The sequence below is a fragment of the Filicampus tigris genome, chromosome 12, assembly GCF_054856515.1.
Source record: "Filicampus tigris isolate MCC_2025a chromosome 12, RoL_Ftig_1.0, whole genome shotgun sequence".
NCBI lineage: Eukaryota > Metazoa > Chordata > Actinopteri > Syngnathiformes > Syngnathidae > Filicampus > Filicampus tigris.
The window spans coordinates 16,941,381-16,963,020 of NC_141228.1; the positions used below are offsets into that span (position 1 = coordinate 16,941,381).

A 21,640-nucleotide genomic window follows, 5' to 3' on the forward strand; every position below is an offset into this window, starting at 1 on the left:
GCTGTGTTCGGAATCATGATTTTTTTTTTCAGAGTAAATTTTTTCTCCTTTTTTGTGGGATTATTTTTCTTTCATTAAACAAAAATACGAAAACAAATAAAAAATCCAAAAACAGAAAAAAATAAATCCAACAAAAAGTGTTCCATTTAAGTGACTGCAATACGCTTCCGTACATTTAGCCTCAAAATGTTAATATTAATAATTTTGCTTCGTTTTTATTTTTTGGCGCCTCTTCACATGACGTCATTTCACCGTTCGTCTCAGCTCAATACGCATGCGCACAAGCCTCCGGGACGTGCAAGGAGCGGGGCGGTAAAGATTCCCCCCCACACCCAGCACCGCGAGCACCACCGGGAGGGAGCGAGCTTTAGGTTCGGTTTTTTTTTTGCTGAGTGTCGACTTGTTACCGTCACAAAGTGAGTGACAGAGCGTGGAAGAGAGACATAAAGACTAAAGAAGGAGGAGAGAGGAAGTGGGGAGGGTGTGCGACACCGCCGCCTTTTTCTTCCTCAGCATCTTCATAGCTGTCCGGCAGCACTGAGAGTCTGAAGAGTGCGTCCTCCGGTGTCCACTGGCCGCCCTTTTCTTCCTTTTCGTCAACATGTCCGTGGCCGGTGACTTTGGCAACCCTTTAAGGAAATTCAAACTCGTCTTTCTAGGAGAGCAGAGCGGTAAGACATAACATTTTATTTACGCTTTGTGGGGAAAGTTCTGGATTTTTGTTTTTCTGTGGGAAAAGGGGTGAGGGTGCTCACGTGATGCCGATGCACCTGCCAGGTCACCAAGTTCATATTTGGTCAATTTCAAGCTAGCTCGTCAAATTCAAGCTTTAAAAACAAGCATCCTGAGAAATCTCAATGCTTTGATTTTAGCTTAGCATAGCCTAAGGGCGTCTCTTTGAATCGAATGAACCATTTAAAGAGTGCTGTCATTCATTCATAGACGTTTTAAAGGAGCCAAAATGGAGGTCAAGTGTGATGCGGTGGACGGAGTGAAGTTGTCTGATTGACAGTGTGGGACACACCCAGCTTGTTGTTGGCCGTGGGAGAACTTGTCAAGGTTCTGGTTCCGCGTTCAAGTCAAATTTGTCCGCCGTCCTCGCCGAATATAAGATCCATTTAAAGAAGGCTAACTTCTCCATGATCCAAAATGGACCCGCAGTTACGCAGCTTTCTTCCACGAGATCCTTGTTTGATCTTCCAAGCTTCTCACGATGACGTAATCTTGGCAACCAAAGCTTTTATCCTTATTAATTGTCTATGGGCAAAGGATAAACACAATTGAAGTCCATAAGTTGGATGGTACACTTTTAAAGACGACTAAACCGTTACAGTGGATGCTTTTAACACCACCTTCATTTTGTTTTTCAAATAAATTTTCCCTTACGGGAGTACAGTGGTACCCTTGCAAGTATACTCGAGTTCCCTATTTGAATAAACTAAAACGCCATTAATCTGTTCCGTCGTCTCCCTAAACTTTTATTTTCCAGCCGATCATAGAACACTTATTGACAGACAACCATTCACACTCAGTTACCTATTGACAATTAGTCTTCAATAAACTTAACATTAGGGCTGAACCATTTTCAAAAATTACTTAATCGAGCCCCCTCCCCTTTTCAATACTGCGATTTAGTATGCAATTATTTTTCAAGGTCGACTTCCCATTCATTTTTTTAACAAACAACAAATTAATCAGTTTTGCAATGAACAATATCAGATTTATTATAAGTAAATGTTTTGGTCTTTTAGGTGAGGCTTACACTAGAATAAAGTCAAATGAACCTTGAATTAATAGGAAAGAGTTTTATCTACTTCAATTAGAGTTTTTAACCTCTTCACAAAATTCTACCGAACGGTGTGGTGCAAACATAAATCTGCAAGTCATGAGTCAGGTTACAACAAAAATGCAAACAAATCTCTGTGGCTTTATCACTTCAACTTGATACACAATGATATGTAAACATGCGGACTGCACTTCAGCTTTTCCCTGAACTTATCCAAGCAGCACCAAATAAAGCTAACCAACTAGAATGAATCTGAAGTACCTGCAGTATAGGCACGCAAGTACAGGGAGAATTACCTTTCCTCTCGTTTATCCCGTTTTTTTTTTTTTTAGTTACTGCATCCTCCATTATTCACTGGAAAAAACTCAACTGTTCGCTGTTTTTGTGCCAAGGCAACTATCACCATTGTGTTGCATCAAGAGGCAATTACCAATCCTTTTAGTTGCTCGCGGATTTTCACTCTTTGCAGCAGGGCTCAGTCCCTGTGGGTTTACTGTAATCAGTTTGCCTATAGGACATTTCACCATGATGTCACACACCTGGATTTACTGGTTAAAAAAATAAATAAAAAACTTCAATAGCTTGACATTACGTTTACCATGAATATTTTTATTATACTTTTAACATTTTGACGTTCTAAACAGTCAGGATTTTGGACAACTAGTTAGCGCTCGGCATCTTTTCTGTCTTATTTGAAGTGTGTACCATCAGGTTGTCCAAGCTCAAACAAGACAGCTTCTATCTTGATGAGTGACATGTGAGCTGTAATTGCAGCCACTGAATCCCCGCAGCTCCACCCGCGGCAGATAACTACTTTTTCACAAAGGACCAGTTGCTTTTTCAATCTGGTATTACTGGCTTGCGGGTGCAATTCTGGTTAAATGAAAATTGATTTTCGGACTAGCTCTGTTTTCGTTACACCCCAAAGAATTTTTTTCACTTTAATAAAATCACCGATTAAAAAAAATCCCTGCAATTTTTGTTTGTTATTTTTGTCTGATATTTACACTTGTTTGATTATCTTAAAGTGGGGAAACTGCAAAAATAAAAGAGAGAATTTGAGAAGAGGTCACATACTTTTTCATGGCACTGTATCTAGACATACCTTTTCATAATGTGAGGATGTTAATCACGTCGCAGGTGTCTGGGGAACAGCCCCCATCACTTAAAAGGTCAAAAGGGGATTTGCAAAGTCATTACGATTCAAACAGAATCACCACACTCGGTGGGAGAAAAGTTGATTTAATTAGCGCCAGCCAATGCACTCAGGAAATCAAGACCTGATGCTAGGCTAAAGGTTCACAGTGTTCCAGTGACACGTTATATTGGACGTCGTCATGCTTATTTGTACATCAACACTGGAGGGGGAGCTGCTTCGTGCATATTTAACCAGCAGGAAATGCATAGCGCAATCGATAAGCTCACACTAATGCTACCTTATATGTAAACACGTGTGTGTGTGTGTGTGGAATGTCTGTTCCACAAATGCAATATTAATCCGAATGCCGTGTTTGGATTAGTGGAGCCACAACGAATTTATTATTGCAAAGAAAAGTTATCACTAGAGTTCAATATCAAAGATAAGCAGTAATTGCCTATGCGGCTTACCATATGTGTGTAAACACGTAGCCTCACTCCATCGCTATCTGTGGTGAGGAAATCTTAGTAGGCCATGGCTTCCTGCTAGCGCGCACACACACACACACACACGCTGATTGATGCCTAAGTGCAGCGAGCAGACTTTGCAGTTCAACATACTGCTCAAAGTGATTCAGCACTATTGTCAAAACAGCCAAGGAGGGGGGAGGATTACACGACACCTCAAGCCAAACTGTTGCTTTGGCATCATCTTGTGACATCTTGGTGCTTAATTTAGTCAGGCCATAGCCTTGTCTAACAGAAAATGTGCTCTGCCACCATCTTGTGGCTTCTATAAGGAATGACAAACCTAATCAGGTTGGTGTCAATTACTTGTGGATTTTCCTAATTCCACGCTAGGCTGCTGAAAAATGCACTGTTTGTATTTAGCCGGGTCATTTCTGTCTTGTTCAGTTAGCTCACAGACTAACTGGGTAGTTTCTGACTTGTTAGGCTAACTCAGAATTTATCTGTTGTTTGCACTCGTTACTTACTCAATTAGCTCGCTAGTTTGTCACTTGTCCAGTTGGATCACAGGTCATCTGGCTAGTTTTGTCACAGGTTAGCTGGCTAGTTTTGTCACGAGACAGCAAACGGCATCATGTATTTTCAGGTGTAGCTTCATGAGACTTTTTGTGGGCCTACTGAAGGAAAACGTCCTCATTTGTACTGCTTCCCATCTGCCTGGAGGATGCAATCTAATTGTACGCATTAAAGCAACAAGTGTGTCCTCTCATAACAGCCTCATGTCTGTTTTCCTCAGGCTAATTCGATGAGTCTAACATGGTGTCACACACACCTGGCTGCATTTGTTATTTTGTCCTCAATATGTACGTTTGTGTGTTCGTTCGTGTTTGGCCCACGGTCAGAATTCTCCATTAGCCCACGACGGAGCTGAAATGGATTTTGGTGTGCATTTGTGGAGTTTGCTGACATGTTCATCCATTATTCAGAAGCTACTGCTAAATGTGTCTTATGTGTATGCCTTGAAGAGTTTTACACAGGTGTCATGGCAACCTTGTGACAGTTTCTCTTTTTAGTTGGCCGGTAATTCTTTTTTTTTTTTTTTTGTTGTCACTAATTGTTCAGGCTGCTCCGAAGTTAGCCGGCTAGTTTGTCACTTGTTCAGTTAGCTCACAGTTTAGCCACTAGGTTTTGTCCCCCGGTGGTTGGTAAATTAGCCCACAGGTTAGCTGTCAGATTTGTCACTAGATAGTTGTCAAGTTGGCTCAGAAGTTAACAGAGAGTTAGTTATTGCACTAGTTTCTCACTCATTCAGTTAGCGGGCTAGTTTTGTCACTAGTTTCTTGTTTGATTAGCCTTGAAGTTAGCCGGCCAGTTTGTCGCTTATTTATTTAGCTGACAGGTTAGCTAGCGAGTATTGTCCTTCAGCTGTCGGCAAGTTCCCTCACGGGTTAGCTGCCTCGTTTGACACTTGAGTTAGAGCACGGTTTCAAAAAACACTTCAAACTATAGAATGTTGAAATCATCGTGGTAAGGTAAACCAGCTGATATTTGCGGTATTTTGCAATTATAGTAACAAAATGAGAATCTCTATACAGTATAGTGATTGGGGAATAGGGAAAGAGTAAATGATTGCAAACACAACCTGTGTGTGTGTGTGTTGTTTTAATGTGGTTCAAAATCTACTGTGTGGCATCCTGCTGCTGCTAAAAGTGTGGGCAGTATCTGCATTTTTCCTTATTTTTCCTTGGTAATTGGCCCGCACGTCGCTCCTTTAATAGCTTCAAGCACCAGCCAGACGGGAATCCACGCCATCACCATTTGTGTGCCAGCGTGTGAAGAAGAACAGAAAATGTCTGCCATAGGATGTGAAAGATTCAGATGCTTTATATAACTCCGATGACTTTGCCCTCCCTCAACCCTCCAGTGGCGACGTCATGCACACTCGCCTCTTCCACAGATGCAATCGAATCATCAACGCAATATCTGCCAGAAAAATCCCAATACGAAATTTCCCTGAAATCATTCGGCCCTATTATGGCTTACGGTAGTATTTAATTCCATAGATACTTTTCAATCAACTCTTATTAGATCGAGCGCTTAAGTGCCTAAAAGTGCTGAACGCAATCACTGCCAGATTGGCTGCTACGTTGATCTAAAGTTAGCTCAGATGAGGCGTTGATTAAAAAATTAGCCAGGCATCATTAGGGTAGTCATTCTCGATGCGTCACATTGTGACTGGCAAGACATGCACAGCAGGCGCGTGTAATTAGTCTCCTTGATTAAAAGTCTTGGCGAACACAGCGGAGCTCATTAGAGATTGGTGATGTTCATTCCTGATAAGAGCTCGCGTGATCCCTTTGGGCACCATTTTGTGTCAAGAGTGTTGGATGGCAACTCGTAGCTTTTGGTACATAGTATCCCCATGGGTGTATCGAAAGAGAATCACAGTAATGCCGCATTTGTCCATTTAATAAATATAATTTATCAATGACTAAGCAGTCGTTCCCCCTGGCTAGGGAGGGGAAAGTCTGGGCTTCTCTGTTTAGGTTTCTAAGCTGAAGTAAATGGATGGATTCTCAGTCATTGATTGTGGTCCGACACTCTCAAGAAACTACCAGTCAAGTGTATTTTTGTAAGAAAACGCTGCCTTCATTCAAAAAAAAATAAATAAAAATACAATCCATGCCTTTTTGTTGGCACTGGCATTATTTAGACTCGAGCAAAATAGCTTTGTGCCTAGTCATCATGCGAACAAAAGGCCTACTCTCTTGGCCCAGCAGTATTCAGAAGTGTGCTGGTAAGACAAATCAGAACACTATTAAATTGTACAAAAAAAGAAAAAAAGTCATTTCGTGACAACTTTGCAGTCTTCTCCATTAACAACGTTTTCTCTTGCAGTGGGAAAGACGTCGCTGATCACACGCTTCATGTACGACAGCTTCGACAGCACGTACCAGGTAAAAAAAATTAAAAAAAACGAGCTTAAAAGCACCGTCAGTTACACAAAGACTGTCTCATACTCTGATCAAAAGGCATTCAAATAAAGCTCGCAAAGCCTCGTTCTAAGTGGTGTTCGCGTGGGGTATGCAAGCTATTACCTCAGGGAAATAGTAATCGGATTAGCGCCACGAGCGCTGAGTTGAGCACCATGACAAATGCACGATTGTTCAATCATTTTGGTCTATCTTTTTGGGGGCATATATCAAGATGTGACGGATGTTATTGTGATGAGGGGAGCACACTCCTTCGAGTGAACACATTTCACCTTTTGCCTCTGGTCTGCTGTTGACCTGAATGCTGCTGGATAAATAACGGCCTCGGCGGTCATTCTGAAGGAAAGTACCAAGAGAAAATGGCCGCCGCCTTGTCCTGATGTAGATGAGCCCCGAAGTCATGGAGTTCTTCCCTCACCCTCCTCCCTTGTTCTGCTTTTCAGTATGCTGGCAAAATTGCATCTGCTGTTTTAATCATGTCCCTGCAGAGAGCGCCGTATTTAATAATATCAGCGTCGGCCACAATCTATAAGCTCATTTCACACTGGCACCTTTTATTCTCTAACTCTGGATTTTTACACTGCGGGTCCGAATGTCCATTTCTGATTTAATGCCAGCGGTGCAGCGACACATGCAGACAGACCATTTTACAATATTCACAAGCATGTATTCTTTATCCCCTGCGAAGAACGACTGATATTACTGCTGTACTGAGGAGCCGTACAGTACAGTACATCCGTATGTTTGACTTACACAAGGGGTGGGCAAGGGGCGCACATTGAAGGAGAAAGTATGACAAATATTGTTAACTATTTTGAATTCAATTCATTTATGTTGCATTTAATGAGAAAACATCTCAAGCAGAGGATACACAATCAACGAAATCCGTGCATCGTTTTCCTTCTTCCACAGGCAGAACGGGCACGGAGCCGGCCTCCCTGACGACACGTGCTCATTAATCATTCAAAAAGACATCGTGAAAAATTCACAAGGTTTTAATGTGTGTTCATGTATAAGCTAGCTGTCTGTGTGGGGATCCTATTTTTAACATCTGGGCCAAAAGGACCCCAGAAACCTTTTACTCAAATGACTGCAATGTCAATACCTCAAAACGGCGTCTTCACATTGTTAAAGATTATTTACGTGAATCCAGTGATTTTTGCGCAGTAAAAAAAACATTTATGCAGGTCCAGACTGATGGACGAATGTCTTTTTTTTCTCGCCGGTCGCTGGCATCGCCAAGGAAACGAGCCCCGCACGCCTCTCACGGACCAACACAAAACTGGATAGCTACGTGAGGTCCCAAAACCTTTGCAAACAAAACCTAAAATGGATTTTAATAAGACAAAAGATCTGAAAACTGCCTCAAATGGCAGCAAATCCGCACAGAACAGGAATTCGAATTTGGCAAAGGCTGTGGCCACTCTCAAACTATATGAGCTGTACACCCAATTAAAAATCACAATATTTTATTAATTTTAGTCATAGCTTTAAAATGCCAGTAGGTGACAGTAGAAATAAGTAAATACGGAGGACAGGCTGTGTAAAAGTACGTGTGACGTCACGATGGAAAGGTCTGTAACGAAGGTTAACGTCTCTTTACACTTGTATGACATGTCAAAAGTGATTTAAAACATGGCCTGTATAGTTTTTATGATGACGACAGGTTGAGTCCGGATAGAATTGACGTGCCTTCCTTTCAGTATTCTCGATTTGAAAATGGAAATATCAGGATTTATTTTGAGCCAGATCACCTGAGGACATCATAGCAGGAAAAGCTGTGCGCTTAGCGACGCACTGTAAACACCCCGCCATGAAGGAGCGCAGAGCCATCTGCTTCGACGCAGACAAAAACAGCCGTACCCAAGCAAATTTGATTCAAAAAAATAAATAAAACAATGACAGATTTGTCTTTGAAGAGCCTGGGAAACGGCCAGCATGAGCCAAAAATAGCCGCGTCGAACTAGAACGGCTGACTTCCTGCTTGTTTTCGGGCATGGCTCCCTCAGTGTATTTGTTGAAAAAGTCTCCAAAAAATGTCATGTTGCAAAGTGACACTGGATTCAGGGGCTTCATTTTCAAAGAATTCTAGTACAAAGCGACTGCCAACTAGTGGCGTGGCATGCATATGACAATTACATTTTTGGGATTCTGTAGTTCTTCATCCCGTATTGGCAAAGTGCACTTCCATTATAGAGTTTCTTTGGAAAAGCTGTATTTCTCTTTTTTTCTCTCTATCAATTAAGGTTGCAAGTGGTGTCAAAATTTCAAGGTTCCGGTCAATTTCTGTGAGGATTTAAGATGGGGGGTTTGGGAAATAATCAGCATAAATGCATTTGGTTTTGTGATAAGGCATCTATGAAAAAAGTCTGACATTTCAACGCATTAATGTGAAAGTCCATTTTTTTTCATTGAAAAACAGGAGCCAAAATGCCAGCATTTTTGTTTAATTGTGCTCTTTAACTGTATTGTGAAATCTGCTTGTTTTAGTCATGATTACGCTAAATTATATTGTTCACTGTTATATTTAAGTTCCTTATTAAGAACCATTATATAATTTTGTAAGTTCCTGGTTTAGTACCGTTGATTCCAATGGAAAGTTTCCAAATATGAAAATCCCCATGATTTTTCATCCCTCCTAATCAACTCACCTCTGGATTTTCTCTCTCCGCCCACAAGGCAACAATCGGAATTGACTTCCTGTCGAAAACCATGTACCTGGAGGACCGAACGGTAAGACGCTGAGTCGCTGACTTGAGTCCATGTTTATCTTAATCTTGCGTTCAACATACTGACTGCGTATGTGTTGCTGGTCATCAAACCTCAGGTGAGGTTGCAGCTGTGGGACACAGCGGGTCAAGAGCGCTTCAGGAGCCTCATCCCAAGCTACATCCGTGACTCCACGGTGGCTGTGGTCGTCTACGACATAACAAGTAAGTTTCATCCTTTTCACACGGTCCAGACCGACCCGCGATTGGTCTTTTGTTGAAGAGGTGATCACCTCTATTAGATAGCTAAATACTAACATATAATGGGAAATGTCTCAGACGGGCTAACGTAAATTAGCATAGATGCTACGGCAATTCTAACCCTTCGAACAAGTCAGAGCACAAACTGAGCATATGTGTTTTATTTTTCATCTTTCTTTTGCAAGTATTTTTATGTTTGTGTGTTACCGCACCCCATGTATCGAATCGTCTTTAATCGGAGAGGTTCACACCCCTCTCAAATAGCTAAATGCTAACATCATGCGAAACGTTTCAGACGGGCTAACGTAAATTAGCGTAGATGCTACGGTAATTTTAACCCTTCAAACAACTCGGAGCATCGTCACATACAAACTGAGCATACAAGTTTTTTATTTTTCATGTCTTTTGCAAGTATTTTATATGATTGTCTATTATTTTACTTGTTTGTTTGATCAATAGTATATGTTTACGAAAGAGGATTAGGGCCAGTGGGGGGGAAAAATAAAGTTGGTAAGGTTCTCACTTTTATTTCAGAATTCTGACTTTTTTCTCAGAATTCCGACTTTAAAGTGAGAATTCTGACTTTATTCTCAGAATTCTGACTTTAAAGTGGGAATTTTGAAAAGTGAGAATTCTGACTTTATTCTCAGAATTCCGACTTTAAAGTGGGAATTCTGAAAAGTGAAAATTCTGACTGAGAATAAAGTCTAAAGACTTTAAAGTCAGAATTCTGAGAATAAAGTCAGAATTCTCACTCGAAAGTCAGAATTCTGAGGTAAAAGTGAGAATCTTGCCAACCTATTACCCCCACCCCCCCACCCCCCCACCCCCCCCCCACCCCACTGTCCCTAATTTTCTTCCGTAATGTTCGACCGATGCCAGCGATATTCTTTCTGCTTTGTGGGAACAACGAATACTGCATCAAAACGTCAAAATGAGATATTGTAATACACTAAAGGGCCGGCCTCTTCTTCACTTCCACTCCATCTCTTCCAGTAGAGCTCAGTACTGCCTGGCATGTTGTGGCATGACATGGTACTACACTGAAGGCACGTAACTTTAAATGCAGACTTTCCTACGTACAAAGTACCATAAATTCCCATCAAAATGATAGCTTAAAAGGAGAATGTGTAGAATCCAGCGCCATCTACTGGTCAACTAATAGAATGCAACGAGCTAAGACGGAAGCGCGTGCATTTTGAAGCCGGGAGACCACACGTCGCAAGCCTACCAACGGTTTCTTCAGCAGAGGTGCAAGAAAATTGTCATCACAAACGACTTGTAGTATTCCCTCAAGTGGTGAAGTAAATGCATTGCATTTGTTACACATGCAGTAGTCAGGATGCTTAGGAACTACGTTCGCTAAGTTTGACTCTGCCGAGTATCCGTAGCACAAAGATGGCAGCGAAACATGGCAGCCTCCTGTAGGGGAGGCCATGTGATATAATTTACAGATTACTTCACCTACGATTACATAAAAATAATTACGTTGTGATCGAGCGTATTTTTTTTTTTTTTGCATATTGTTGAAATGAATAGTGTTTTTTTAAAATGAATGATCATTGAAAAATTCAAACATTCTACACATTGTCCTTTTAAAAAATCTGTGAAAGGACTTGTGGATGGTTCAAAGTCCGGCCTTCTTGATAAGGCTTCGCCTTGTCTCAACAGACGTGAATTCATTCAGGCAGACGTTCAAATGGATTGACGACGTGCGGACAGAGAGGGGAAGTGATGTCATCATCATGCTGGTGGGCAACAAAACAGACCTGGCAGACAAGAGGTACACGCTGCCCGGGAGAAACGGACCTTGTTTATTTTAGGACCAGGGTTATGCAATCTTCTCTCTGACGACGACGACGATGATGGCGTCAGCTTCAATAGCAACACACACACAGAAATAGCAGTACTCAGGCGGCACTGTTACATTAAAGGAATTTATTTGGTTATTATTTCAAAAAATCACTGTCAGGTGTATTTATTTGAATAATCATAAATGTCCTTAGACTTGGAAGTCTTACTTTGAAGACATAACCCTAAAAGAAGTTCAGTGGCGCTTAACGTGACATCACTTCCTGCGTACGCTCCTCAGGCAAATTAGCATCGAAGAAGGAGAGCAGCGGGCTAAAGAGCTCAGCGTCATGTTCATCGAGACCAGCGCCAAGACGGGCCACAACGTCAAACAGGTGAAACACGAGCCTCGAGGAAATGGAAGTGGTAGCATAAGTCGAATATACCGTACATGGATGTCTGGTAAGCTTGGACTTCTCGGCTCCTTGCAGAGGATAAAGAATATACGGCAAAGAGTACTGTTATATGAAATGTTTTAGTATAATAATAAATGTCATTTCAATGGGGAAATTTGATTTGAAAACGGATTAAATTGAATCACCACTGCACTGTTGTTTTTGGACATTCATGTCCTTCATTGACTTTGTTGAAATGATGAAAGCATTCATTTTAATCAGACGGAAGAAACACTGAATATTCAGGGTTCCTCTTTCTTTTTTTTTTTTCTTGCAGTTGTTCCGCCGCGTGGCCTCAGCTCTTCCCGGCATGGAGAGCATGCAGGAGGCCAGCAAGGAAGGCAGTATCCTTCTTTCTAAAATGTCCATAAAGCCACGGGGAGGCTGCCCGACTTCGAATAATGCTCATTGCGGCCTTGTTCTGCAGTGTACACGCAACGCGCTACGCTTGGGTATGGTCACGCAAGTAGCAGAGCATCGCTAAAGTGACATCCGGTGACAATATTTCTCGTATTATACACAAAAAAACATGATCTTGCCACCAAATCCAGTCGAAGCCTTCAAGCCTTAGTATGCGTTTGACTGAAGCTAAACAGCACCGCCAAGTGGTAGTCAAGGAGCACTACATTACAAAAACTGCCAAATTTGATCGCCTTGCTCGAAATCTTAACTTGAAATCAAGGCTTCAACCCCTAAATTGAGACCCAACAGCAAAACATCACCCTGGCTTCAAACCCTTCAATAAATTCTTAACCCTTGTTTGAAATACCAACCCTGACTTCAAACCCCAACTTGAAGGTCCATCCTCATTTGAAACCCTGTTATTTAAAACCTTGATTTGAATCCCTAACCATTGGCTTGAAATTGTACTAATGAAAACCTTATCCCTCATTGGAAACCCTAACTTGAAATCTCACACCTTGCTCGAAACCCTACCCTCGGCTTTCAACCCTAACCCAGGCTTTCAACCCTAATTTGAATTGTAACCAACTTCATCTTGAAATTCCTCTCCAGCTTTGTCGTCCGGCGGAGTCGCTAAGCTCCGTCTTGAACCATTTAAATTTCCTTCACGATCTCCTCCAGTGATCGACATCAAGCTGGACAAAGCACAGGAGCCGCAGACGAGCGAGGCTGGCTGCTCCTGTTAATGGCCGCTAGCGTTACTTGCTAGCAGCTAGCGGTCATCATGTGCAACCCCCCCCCACCCCCAACAGGCCCCACACCCTCCCCATCCAGACACGCTTCTTATGCTAAATTGAGGCTTCCTATTGGTTAACATCGTCCCGACTGCTGGTCAGTGCTTCAAGAGAGAAATTAAGTCAACACTCAAGCTCCCAAAAAACAAACAAGTTTACTCAATTTTTTTTTTTTTTTTCCTTTTTTTGGGGGGTGGGATGTGGGGTTAAATGTCAAGATCAAGTCTTGCCCACGCTTTGTTTTTGTATTTTTATATTCAGGGACATTTCTCTTCATGTTTGGACCCCCTTAACTTTAAGGCAGACAGCCACATGAGAGCCTTTAACGTCTTTTTGTCGCGTCCACGCATGCTTCTCTAGATGTCAAGTAACATCTCTCACACACGCAAATGTTGAACTTTGCATTGTTTCTATACATTGTGTGTGTGTGTGTGTGTCACTTTTGTTCTTTATGTACACGCAACATTCGGGCATTGTCACTGTTGCCATTCTAGGACGTGTGTGTAAATATGAGTGCTGACATGAAGACTAAGATGCACCTCGTTCAAGTGTTTGGACCACTCGGGAAACATCCACAGTGGAACCTTTACAGTCCAAATAGCAATTTGACCCAATTACACTTAATAGTATTTGAATTATGACATAAGAGACTTCAACAGACCAGTTCAGCGAGCAGCGAAGGATTTCTATGGGTTTTACTTGTTCGTGGGATTTTTTTTGGGGGGGGGGGGGGGACATAAGATAGTGTCACCAAACTCTGGACTCAAACCTTTGCCCAATCTTTAGTTCAGATCTTCAGGTCTTAGTCCAGACTTGTAAGATCCAGAGCCAGACTATTGTCTAGAATTGTCAACACCTACGTCCAGACATTGCTCTAGATCTTGACTCAGACCTTGGTTTCGAATCTGATCTGATGGTGCATCACTCTGGTAGTCAAGCACTTTCTGAAACTGGAAAGTACTCCGGCACCTATTGTTTACAAACAATTTGAAATAGTCTTTTGTTTGGAAAATGAAAGCTGTTTGTAATGGTCTATTTTAAGTTTTTTTTTTTCTTTTTTTTAGCTTTCAATGCATTGAAGATATGCACTGGATTTTGTATATCATCCCATCACAGGTTGTTTTTATCATCGAGGTTCCACTGTAATCGGGGGCATCAAATGTTTTAAAATTGAGAGCACGGTTTAGTTTTGCCATTTTCCAAAGTCTCAAGTTGAGACTTTGACACTGCCCCGCCCTCTACACACTTTGCTGCTTATCATTTCATATTCATTATTTTACAACAGGAATGTAGAACACAACATGCAGCCTTACCGTCAGATGAGCACTTTGTTTTTGTTTTTTCTCATTGAAAGAGGATTCTACAGATGGTTCTTTGTATTTATTCCTGGTGAATAGGAACCCTGGTGTCCATATGCCAACGGACGTGAGCATTGTAGTGATGCTTGTGCACTGAGGGGGCAGGGACGACCACAGCTCTCCTCTCACTAACTGTACAGAGCATGTCTCCATTAAACGTCTTGCCAACCACCACACGGCTCTCTGGTTATTCAGACAAACCAGACCAAGAACTCGAGACGGACTTTTGTCCACACCTTAGTCAAGATGACACTCCAGACTTTGGTTCAGACATTGGTCAAGTCTTTTGTGCAGAATCATAACTAAAGCTTTTGTCCAGCTCTTGGTACAGACTTCTGTCCAAACGTTTGTCCAGATTTTAGTCCAGCCCTCGGTCAAATCTTGGTCCTGACTTTTGTCAAGTCGATAGTCCGGACTTTGGTTCCGACAACGGTTCAGACCTTGTGCGGGCTTCTGTTGTCCGAGTCTGGATCCAAAAGACTTCTGTCCACACCTTTTTCCAGACTTGAGTCCAACCCTCTGTCCAGAATCCAAATCTTGGTCCTCACTTTTATCCAGATCTTAGTTGAAACCAAGTACTGTAGTTTGCAACAATTCCCACAAAAAAAAAAAAAGTCCTTAAAGGCAAACTGTCACAGTTACTCAGCGTGGATTTCACAAGCTGATCTGACTTGTTCCAACGATCCACACCAAACCGGATCAGCAACAAACGGATTTCTTGCGCCATCCCACTGGGACACCACCCTGGCCCAAATGTGCATCATCAACCGTGACCCGAAACTCGAGACCTGTTTCGCCTTTAATCTCGTGCTTGTTTGTTTGCTTAGTAATGAAAGTGATGATCCAGTATTTTCATCATCTCCCAACGGAGACTTTTTGACAGATGCTGGATGAATGCTCTTCATAATCCTCTTTCATGCTTCAGCGAGTCTGTTGTCGCACACTTTTATTGTGTGGCATTGTGCTATGAAGAAGCAGTCTCCTCAAGTGTGTCATCATTCACAGGCAGAGGGACTGGTGTCTACAAGCCGATTGTTGTCCTGTAAAACTGTGCATGATACTACCAAAACAGTATCCAAAATTAAATCCTCTCACAGGTACTTTGTGGTCATGAATAAAAAGCGATAGTTTTAATTCTAATTCAAGGCGTTCACAAGAAGGGCTGGTGTCTTTAAGCCGATTGTTGTCCTGTAAAGCTGCGATGCTACAAAACAATCCACAATATATACTCATAGCTACTTTGCTTGTCATGAATAAGCGATTGTTTAATTTAACATCCTATATGCATTTTTCACCAAAAACGGGCGGGGAAATGGAAAAAATATATTTAATATATTTTTTTTTAATGTGAGAAAAATAAAAACAGCAAACATGCAAATCTGCGGGCCCTGAACTGTGAGGGGGGGGGGGGTCAACTGTAGTTTATTTCAGGGCATTCACAGAAAGGCAGCCTGGCGTTTTTCAGACGATTGTTGTCCTGTAAAGCTGCATGTGATGTTACCATGACAGAACATACAGATCTTCATCTACTCACAGCTATTTTGGTCGTCATAAATTTAAAAAATAGTTAGCATTCAGGGCATTCACAGGACGGGTGGGGCTGATGTCTTTAAAGCAATTGTTGTCCTGTAAAACTGTGTACGATGCTACCTGAACAGATCGCGCGCGCATACTCGGCAGCTACTTTGTCATCATTGGTAAGAAAAGAATGGTGTTCATTAAAAATTCGGGCAGGCCATCTGTTCCTTGGGGGTCCCTCTATATGTTTTAGTCCTGATTGAACCAAATCCCCGAGCAGCAGCTGGGACAACTAAATCCAGAATAAATAAGGGGGAGTCTGAGGTTGCTTCATAACATCTCTTCGCTGGAGAGCCTACGCCAGGATTTCATTTCCCTTCAAGGATGGAAAAAAAAAGACAATTAATCCAGCGTTTGCTTAAGCGTCCACATTACAGGGGGCGTCCAACTTACACATTACTGCTGGGCATGGTCTGCTCTCGGGGTCTCTTGGTCAGCGTAAACTTGCGAAAGAAAGAGCGAAACTTCAGCTTGTTCCTGGAGGAATTCCTAAGACGACAGTGGCCTTCAAGTTTGTTTTTTATAGTGCTGAACGATTTTGAAAAATAATGTAATTTAGATTTCATGCGGTTATTTTTCAGGGTTAAATCGCATTTGCAATACTGAGGGGAAAACAATTTTAAAATTGTTCAGTCTCAGTCTGTTTTCAGACAATTTTTTCATCATTCACGCATAACTTTCTCCAGAGCCCCTAAGGTGACATGGAAATAAAAAAAATAAATAAAACTTTGCGTTCCCTCGCAAAGATTAGCGTTCCCTCGCAAAAATTGCGAGATAACGCAAAATTTTTTGCGAGGGAACGCATTTTTTAAAAATGCGTGTTTATGTACTTCCGGGTCAGTTTAGCAGCTAGCCTAGCCTAGCCTCTAATGTGCGGCTGTTTGAGGGACGACAGTACGTCAAAGACGGATAAACCGTGCTTGATATCAAAAACTGATTTTAGGTCTTTGTATTACAAGCGAATTTCAAAGCAATTTCATTAAACCCACCCACAGCTGAAAACGCTCACTTTGTTGCTTTTGTTTACCCGGAAAATGACCCGTAAGTACATAAACACACATTTTAAAAAAATGCGATCCCTCGCGAAAAGCGTTGCGTTATCTCGCAAATTTTGGAGAGAGCGCAAAGTTTTTTTTTGTTTTTTTTTTACTTTCATGTCACCTTAGGGGCTCCGTAATTTTCTACATAATGCATTCATAATGAAGTGGTTGTCCAATAGCTACCATTGTGGTTGGGGCGTGGCCTCAGTCGCCTCCACACTGTCGTCTTTCATCTCGCCTTCGTTGTCGTCGTCGTCTTCCTGATCGCTGGGTATCTGCTCCCACAGCGCGCTGTCCACCCACAGCGCCTCCCGCAGGCTGAGGCCACGCCGCACGCAAGTGACGCGGCGGCACAGCGGACAGCGAACGCTCAAAGACGGCCCGACGTTACCCGGCGCCGAACGCGCCGCCATGGCCTCCAGGCAGGCCTGGCAGAAGGCGTGTCGGCAGTGCAGAAGCCGAGGCACGCGTTCCGCTCGGGAGAAAGCCAGCAGGCAAACGCTGCAGTCGCCCTCGCCGCACAGCACCATGGAGGACCCCAAACTAAAAGACGGAGTGACGCAATTTCATGTTTACTACGTACCGTCCGCCCTGGACTTGTCGCCAAGACAGTCACAATGCACATATCGACAAGCATTCACACGTTCACATCTATGGACAATTTTAGACTTTTGGAAAGCGTGAGGAAGCTGGAGTAACCTGGCGAGAACCCACGGAAGCGGGTTCTCCAGGTGCTCCAGCAAACATACTAAACCCTCAAAGGAAGGTCGGATTGTTTTGGGTGTTTTCAGCTGGCGTAGAACAGCACTTGAGGTCCTTAGACTTAGCAAAGACATTAACTTTTAATCAGCACATAAGTACAAGACGCAACGCCTGGGTGAGTGTTTTGATTCATTTCAGTTTTACTTTACAGCTGTTCTCTTATTTTTAACACTACATAATGTAAAAAAAAAAAAAAAATCACGTTGCTCTCTACTTCCTTATAAACAATCTACTTGGATAAGTAATTATAGATTTTTCACTTTAACTAGTTAACCCAAAATGTGACCGGAAACATGCCTGTTTAAGACACAGCAGTATTTTGTTGTATGTACCGGTACTTCAACGTTGGAACTTATTTTTCAGAGTTGGGCATCGCCTAACTGCAACCGCGTTTCGCCCTGCATATTTAATCGGTCCAGCTCTCGTCGGCGACAGCCAATCGGCGACAAGAACGTATTTTCTTACGTCACAAGCTGGCGCCAGACACGCCGCCAAACAATATCAGACAAAAACAACTGACACACACAAGCACAGTGTGGTGATCGGTGAAATCAAAACAATATGGGGCACGTGTCTGTGGGACCACAAGGTACACAACACTGTTTGATTTAGTATTTTTTCCTTACTCGGCCGCGTGTCAGGAGTGCGGCACCTGCGTGTGATGTGGTACAGGTTAAGTCCGTTCTAGACGTCGTTTGGCTGACTCAGACTGGGACCACGTGGGTCGATTAAATATGCAGACGGGAAATAAGCAATGCCCAATTTTTACACTTGTGACCATTCAGAATGATTAAAGAAAAAAACCCGTGATGCTTGAAGTCCAGCAGCACTTCCTTTCCTTGTACTGTAAATGATGTCTGGATGAGTCGATTTAAGTTTCTTAATAGTTTCCTTATACAATGGTTAATTATTTATTTGTACTTTGTTATACGTTCATTACAATATGCAATAAACAGTAAATGTATAAAAAAAAGTAATTGATGTACAAGAATATATATTGTATACAAATGTATACAATTATAAAATATACTAGTATACAATTACTATAAAATCTAAAATATATACAGTATCCATCCATCCATTATCTATACCGCTTCTCCTCACAAGGGTCGCGGGGCGTGCTGGAGCCTATCCCAGCTGTCTTCGGGCAGTAGGCGGGGGACACCCTGAATTGGTTGCCAGCCAATCGCAGGGCACACAGAGACAAACATCCGCACCCACAATCACACCTAGGGGCAATTTAGAGAGTCCAATCAACTTACCACGCATGTTTTTGGAATGTGGGAGGAAACCGGAGTACCCGGAGAAAACCCACGCAGGCACGGGGAGAACATGCAAACTCCGCACAGGGAGGCCGCAGCCACGACCTCTGAACTGTGAGGCGGACGTGCTAACCCGTCGACCACCTATATACAATATATTAATTAAATTATAATTAGTATTACAGTACTGTATGTAATTGTAAAAAAAACGTAAATATATACATAAAATATTTTTACATTTGTAGGTTGAAATGTGACAAAAGATTGGCTGCTTAAGAATGCGGGGGTTAAGCCTGACATGAAGTCGACTGAGCACTTCCTTGTAAGCAGTGAGCACCTACGCCAACGTTTGTATTTTACTTTTATACAGTGGTTCACCCGTGGCTCACCCATTTTTCCACGTATTCACATTATTATACACTTTGTCATATTTTGTAAAAATGATAAGCAATAAAAAGAATGGATGATCAATTTACCGGTACATGACATTTTTGAAATAAGGTAGTATTATGGTGTCAATTTGACTTGATTTATATTGTCCATTACTTTCATTCCAATATGCCCATTATTTTTTCCAACAATTTAATATTACTCTATTACCGACAGAGCAAGTTGCATTTATCTTGACTTCCCCACAAAGTGTGTTGGGGGGGACAAAAATACAAAACACGTACTTACACAAGGCTTGATGAGTAGAAATCAAATCTGGAAGAGTGGATGCTTGCTGCTGAGAGATGCTTTGGTTTATGAATGAAGGCTGCGCAGCTTGTTTCTTTGCTATTGTGCGTATTGTGGGGGCGGTTCCCGGTTGCCTGCTGTAACGTCCACAGGAGAGCAGCTGTGGAAGCAGACAGCACGGAGGAGGAGCGCTGTCCTTTATCAAGGGCAGCTGGCCGACGGACACGGTGGGTTTAACACGTCGGGGATGCTGCTATTAGCCATTAGTGAATACATGGGAAGGGGGTTCATCTCTAATATTATTATGGGAAAAAAAAAAAAAAAAGAACTGGGCTCGTCCGGGATTTGAACCCGGGACCTCTCGCACCCAAAGCGAGAATCATACCCCTAGACCAACGAGCCGCTTGACGGAGTACAATCTTTATAAAGATTTAAATCTGTTTAATTACGAATTCAGTGCAACACTAAAATGGGGACAGGTTTGAACTTTTTAAAATTGGCGAATTTGAGCCATAAAATAGTAGAATTAATTCTGGTAAAAAATAAAATAAAAATCTGTAACGTCAGAAGACTTAAAAAAATTGTAATAAAAGAAACCAAAAAAACGACATTTGCAAGTTTTATCCTAATGTTTAAAGAAAAAATCTTTGATTTTTAAAATGGGTCACTTTGAGCCCCAATATAACGGATTAATTCTCGTAAAATTGCTTTTAACTCCTGTATTGTTACTTTATTTTAATCAATTAGCATTTTCATCCATCCACCATTATCCAAAGCACATATCCTCACGAGGGTCGGGGGTCAAAATTAAATGAATAAAAACATTTTGAAATATTTACTATTTTGATAAATAAGAAACAAATATACAGTATAATCTGGCCATTAAATTGTAAAATAAGATATTATTATGAAATACGTTCTTAATATTCGTGAATATCTATTGGTATTGATTTATTATTTTACTTTTTATTTTATTATAATTAAATATTTCATAATGATTCTTTGAACAATGTCATGCTTTTTCAAATAACTGTTTATTTTCCAACATTTCATAAAATTAAACAAACGGTTCTTTTTTATTTCAATGTCCTTTACCTCTTGCACAATGGCCTTTTTATTTCATAATGCCCTTTTTCAGCACAATGACTTGTTCTGTCAATGAAGTCACATTAGGCGAGCCAGTTAAACAATACAATACAATACAACTTTATTTATATAGCGCATCTCACAACAGCTACAGCTGTAACAAAGCACTGAAATAATATGAAATAATAAGGCCATTGTGGAAAAGGACTTTATGAAACAAAAATTGACTTTGTAAAACAAAACCTTTTTTTTATCATTCAATGAAATCTTGGAAAATAACGTTATTTTAAAAATAAAATGACATTGTTCAAATAATCATATTGAATTATAATAAAATATTTAAAAATAGATTTAAAAGAATATTAAGAACGCATTCCATAATAATATTACCTTATTTTACAATTCAATGGCCATATAATACAGTTGTCTGTTATTTATTAAAATAATATTTATTTCAATTTTTTGTTTATTTATTTATTTATTTAATTTTGACTCTTTTGGGCTTCCAAATATACTGGAGCCTCTCTCAGCTGTCTTCGGGCAGTAGGCGGGGTATACCCTGAACTGGTTGCCAGTCAATCACAGAGTTAAATTTTTTTAAATTGCACTTTGCTACTGGATGTTGATACATAGTAATTTTGTACCGTAAGCCACCACAAGATGACCATGTACTCATTCTATACTAGAGAAGCAAATCAACCGGTTCAACGTAATCATAGAGGCCGCCCAGGAGTGTTGATTCCGTGGCTCCGTGTGGAACCAAAATATCGGGCTCGTCCGGGATTTGAACCCGGGACCTCTCGCACCCGAAGCGAGAATCATACCCCTAGACCAACGAGCCACGTGTCTACTTCTGAGGCCTTTTTGGTAAATAAAATTATAAAATTATCAAATACCAAACCGTCAGGCTAAATCCTTATCATAAAAACGACTCAGTATACAATACCCTTTCTGTATCTCGCAATTGTCATTTTGGACACGAGCGAGACGACTGCGCTAGCTTCTCTTTTAGCTTAGCCATTGCAGTTAAGTGCGTCGCTTCCTCCTACGATCCACAGTCGCTGCTTGCGTACGACGTGAT

The 21,640-nt window shown here is 41.4% G+C and overlaps 2 protein-coding genes and 2 non-coding genes across 6 annotated transcripts; 1 reads left to right on the forward strand and 3 right to left on the reverse strand.

Moving 5' to 3' along the window:
- The first annotated feature begins 283 nt into the window (after positions 1-283).
- rab6ba (RAB6B, member RAS oncogene family a) lies at positions 284-14,327 on the forward strand. Its single transcript, XM_086048448.1, has 8 exons — positions 284-671; positions 6,290-6,348; positions 9,064-9,117; positions 9,212-9,317; positions 11,025-11,136; positions 11,446-11,539; positions 11,877-11,943; positions 12,683-14,327. The coding sequence occupies exons 1-8, from the start codon at positions 602-604 to the stop codon at positions 12,745-12,747; spliced, it is 627 nt and encodes a 208-aa protein (XP_085904574.1). The 5' UTR covers positions 284-601; the 3' UTR covers positions 12,748-14,327.
- A 1,139-nt stretch (positions 14,328-15,466) lies between these two features.
- On the reverse strand, positions 15,467-21,632 carry LOC147138760 (uncharacterized). 3 transcript variants are annotated; one of them, XM_086048444.1, is made up of 5 exons: positions 21,506-21,632; positions 19,474-19,633; positions 16,955-17,314; positions 16,125-16,174; positions 15,467-16,047 (listed from the first exon to the last, which is right to left on the reverse strand). In XM_086048444.1, exons 1-4 carry the CDS (start codon positions 21,528-21,530, stop codon positions 16,165-16,167), a joined length of 555 nt encoding a protein of 184 aa, XP_085904570.1. In that variant the 5' UTR covers positions 21,531-21,632; the 3' UTR covers positions 15,467-16,047; positions 16,125-16,164. The 3 variants fall into 3 exon arrangements, with proteins under 3 accessions (XP_085904570.1, XP_085904569.1, XP_085904571.1); XM_086048443.1 differs by having other exon boundaries at positions 16,125-16,220; positions 21,506-21,623; XM_086048445.1 differs by lacking the exons at positions 19,474-19,633; positions 21,506-21,632 and adding an exon at positions 18,796-19,441 and having other exon boundaries at positions 16,125-16,220.
- Positions 19,804-19,875, reverse strand: trnap-ugg (transfer RNA proline (anticodon UGG)). Its single transcript has one exon. It is a non-coding gene; the product is annotated as a tRNA-Pro (tRNA).
- trnap-cgg (transfer RNA proline (anticodon CGG)) lies at positions 21,329-21,400 on the reverse strand. The gene has a single exon. It is a non-coding gene; the product is annotated as a tRNA-Pro (tRNA).
- Positions 21,633-21,640: the final 8 nt, after the last annotated feature.

Excerpts from the sequence above, each read along its gene's own strand:
- rab6ba (XM_086048448.1), top strand. The coding sequence starts at position 602 with ATGTCCGTGGCCGGTGACTTTGGCAACCCTTTAAGGAAATTCAAACTC. Across the intron at positions 672-6,289 it reads CTTTCTAGGAGAGCAGAGCG|TGGGAAAGACGTCGCTGATC; the intron begins GTAAGACATAAC and ends TTTCTCTTGCAG. Across the intron at positions 11,540-11,876 it reads CGGGCCACAACGTCAAACAG|TTGTTCCGCCGCGTGGCCTC; the intron begins GTGAAACACGAG and ends TTTTTCTTGCAG.
- LOC147138760 (XM_086048443.1), bottom strand. The coding sequence starts at position 21,530 with ATGACAATTGCGAGATACAGAAAGG. Across the intron at positions 17,315-19,473 it reads TTCTACTCATCAAGCCTTGT|TTTGGGGTCCTCCATGGTGC; the intron begins GTAAGTACGTGT and ends TCCGTCTTTTAG. Across the intron at positions 16,221-16,954 it reads GCCACGCCCCAACCACAATG|GAATTCCTCCAGGAACAAGC; the intron begins GTAGCTATTGGA and ends CTGTCGTCTTAG.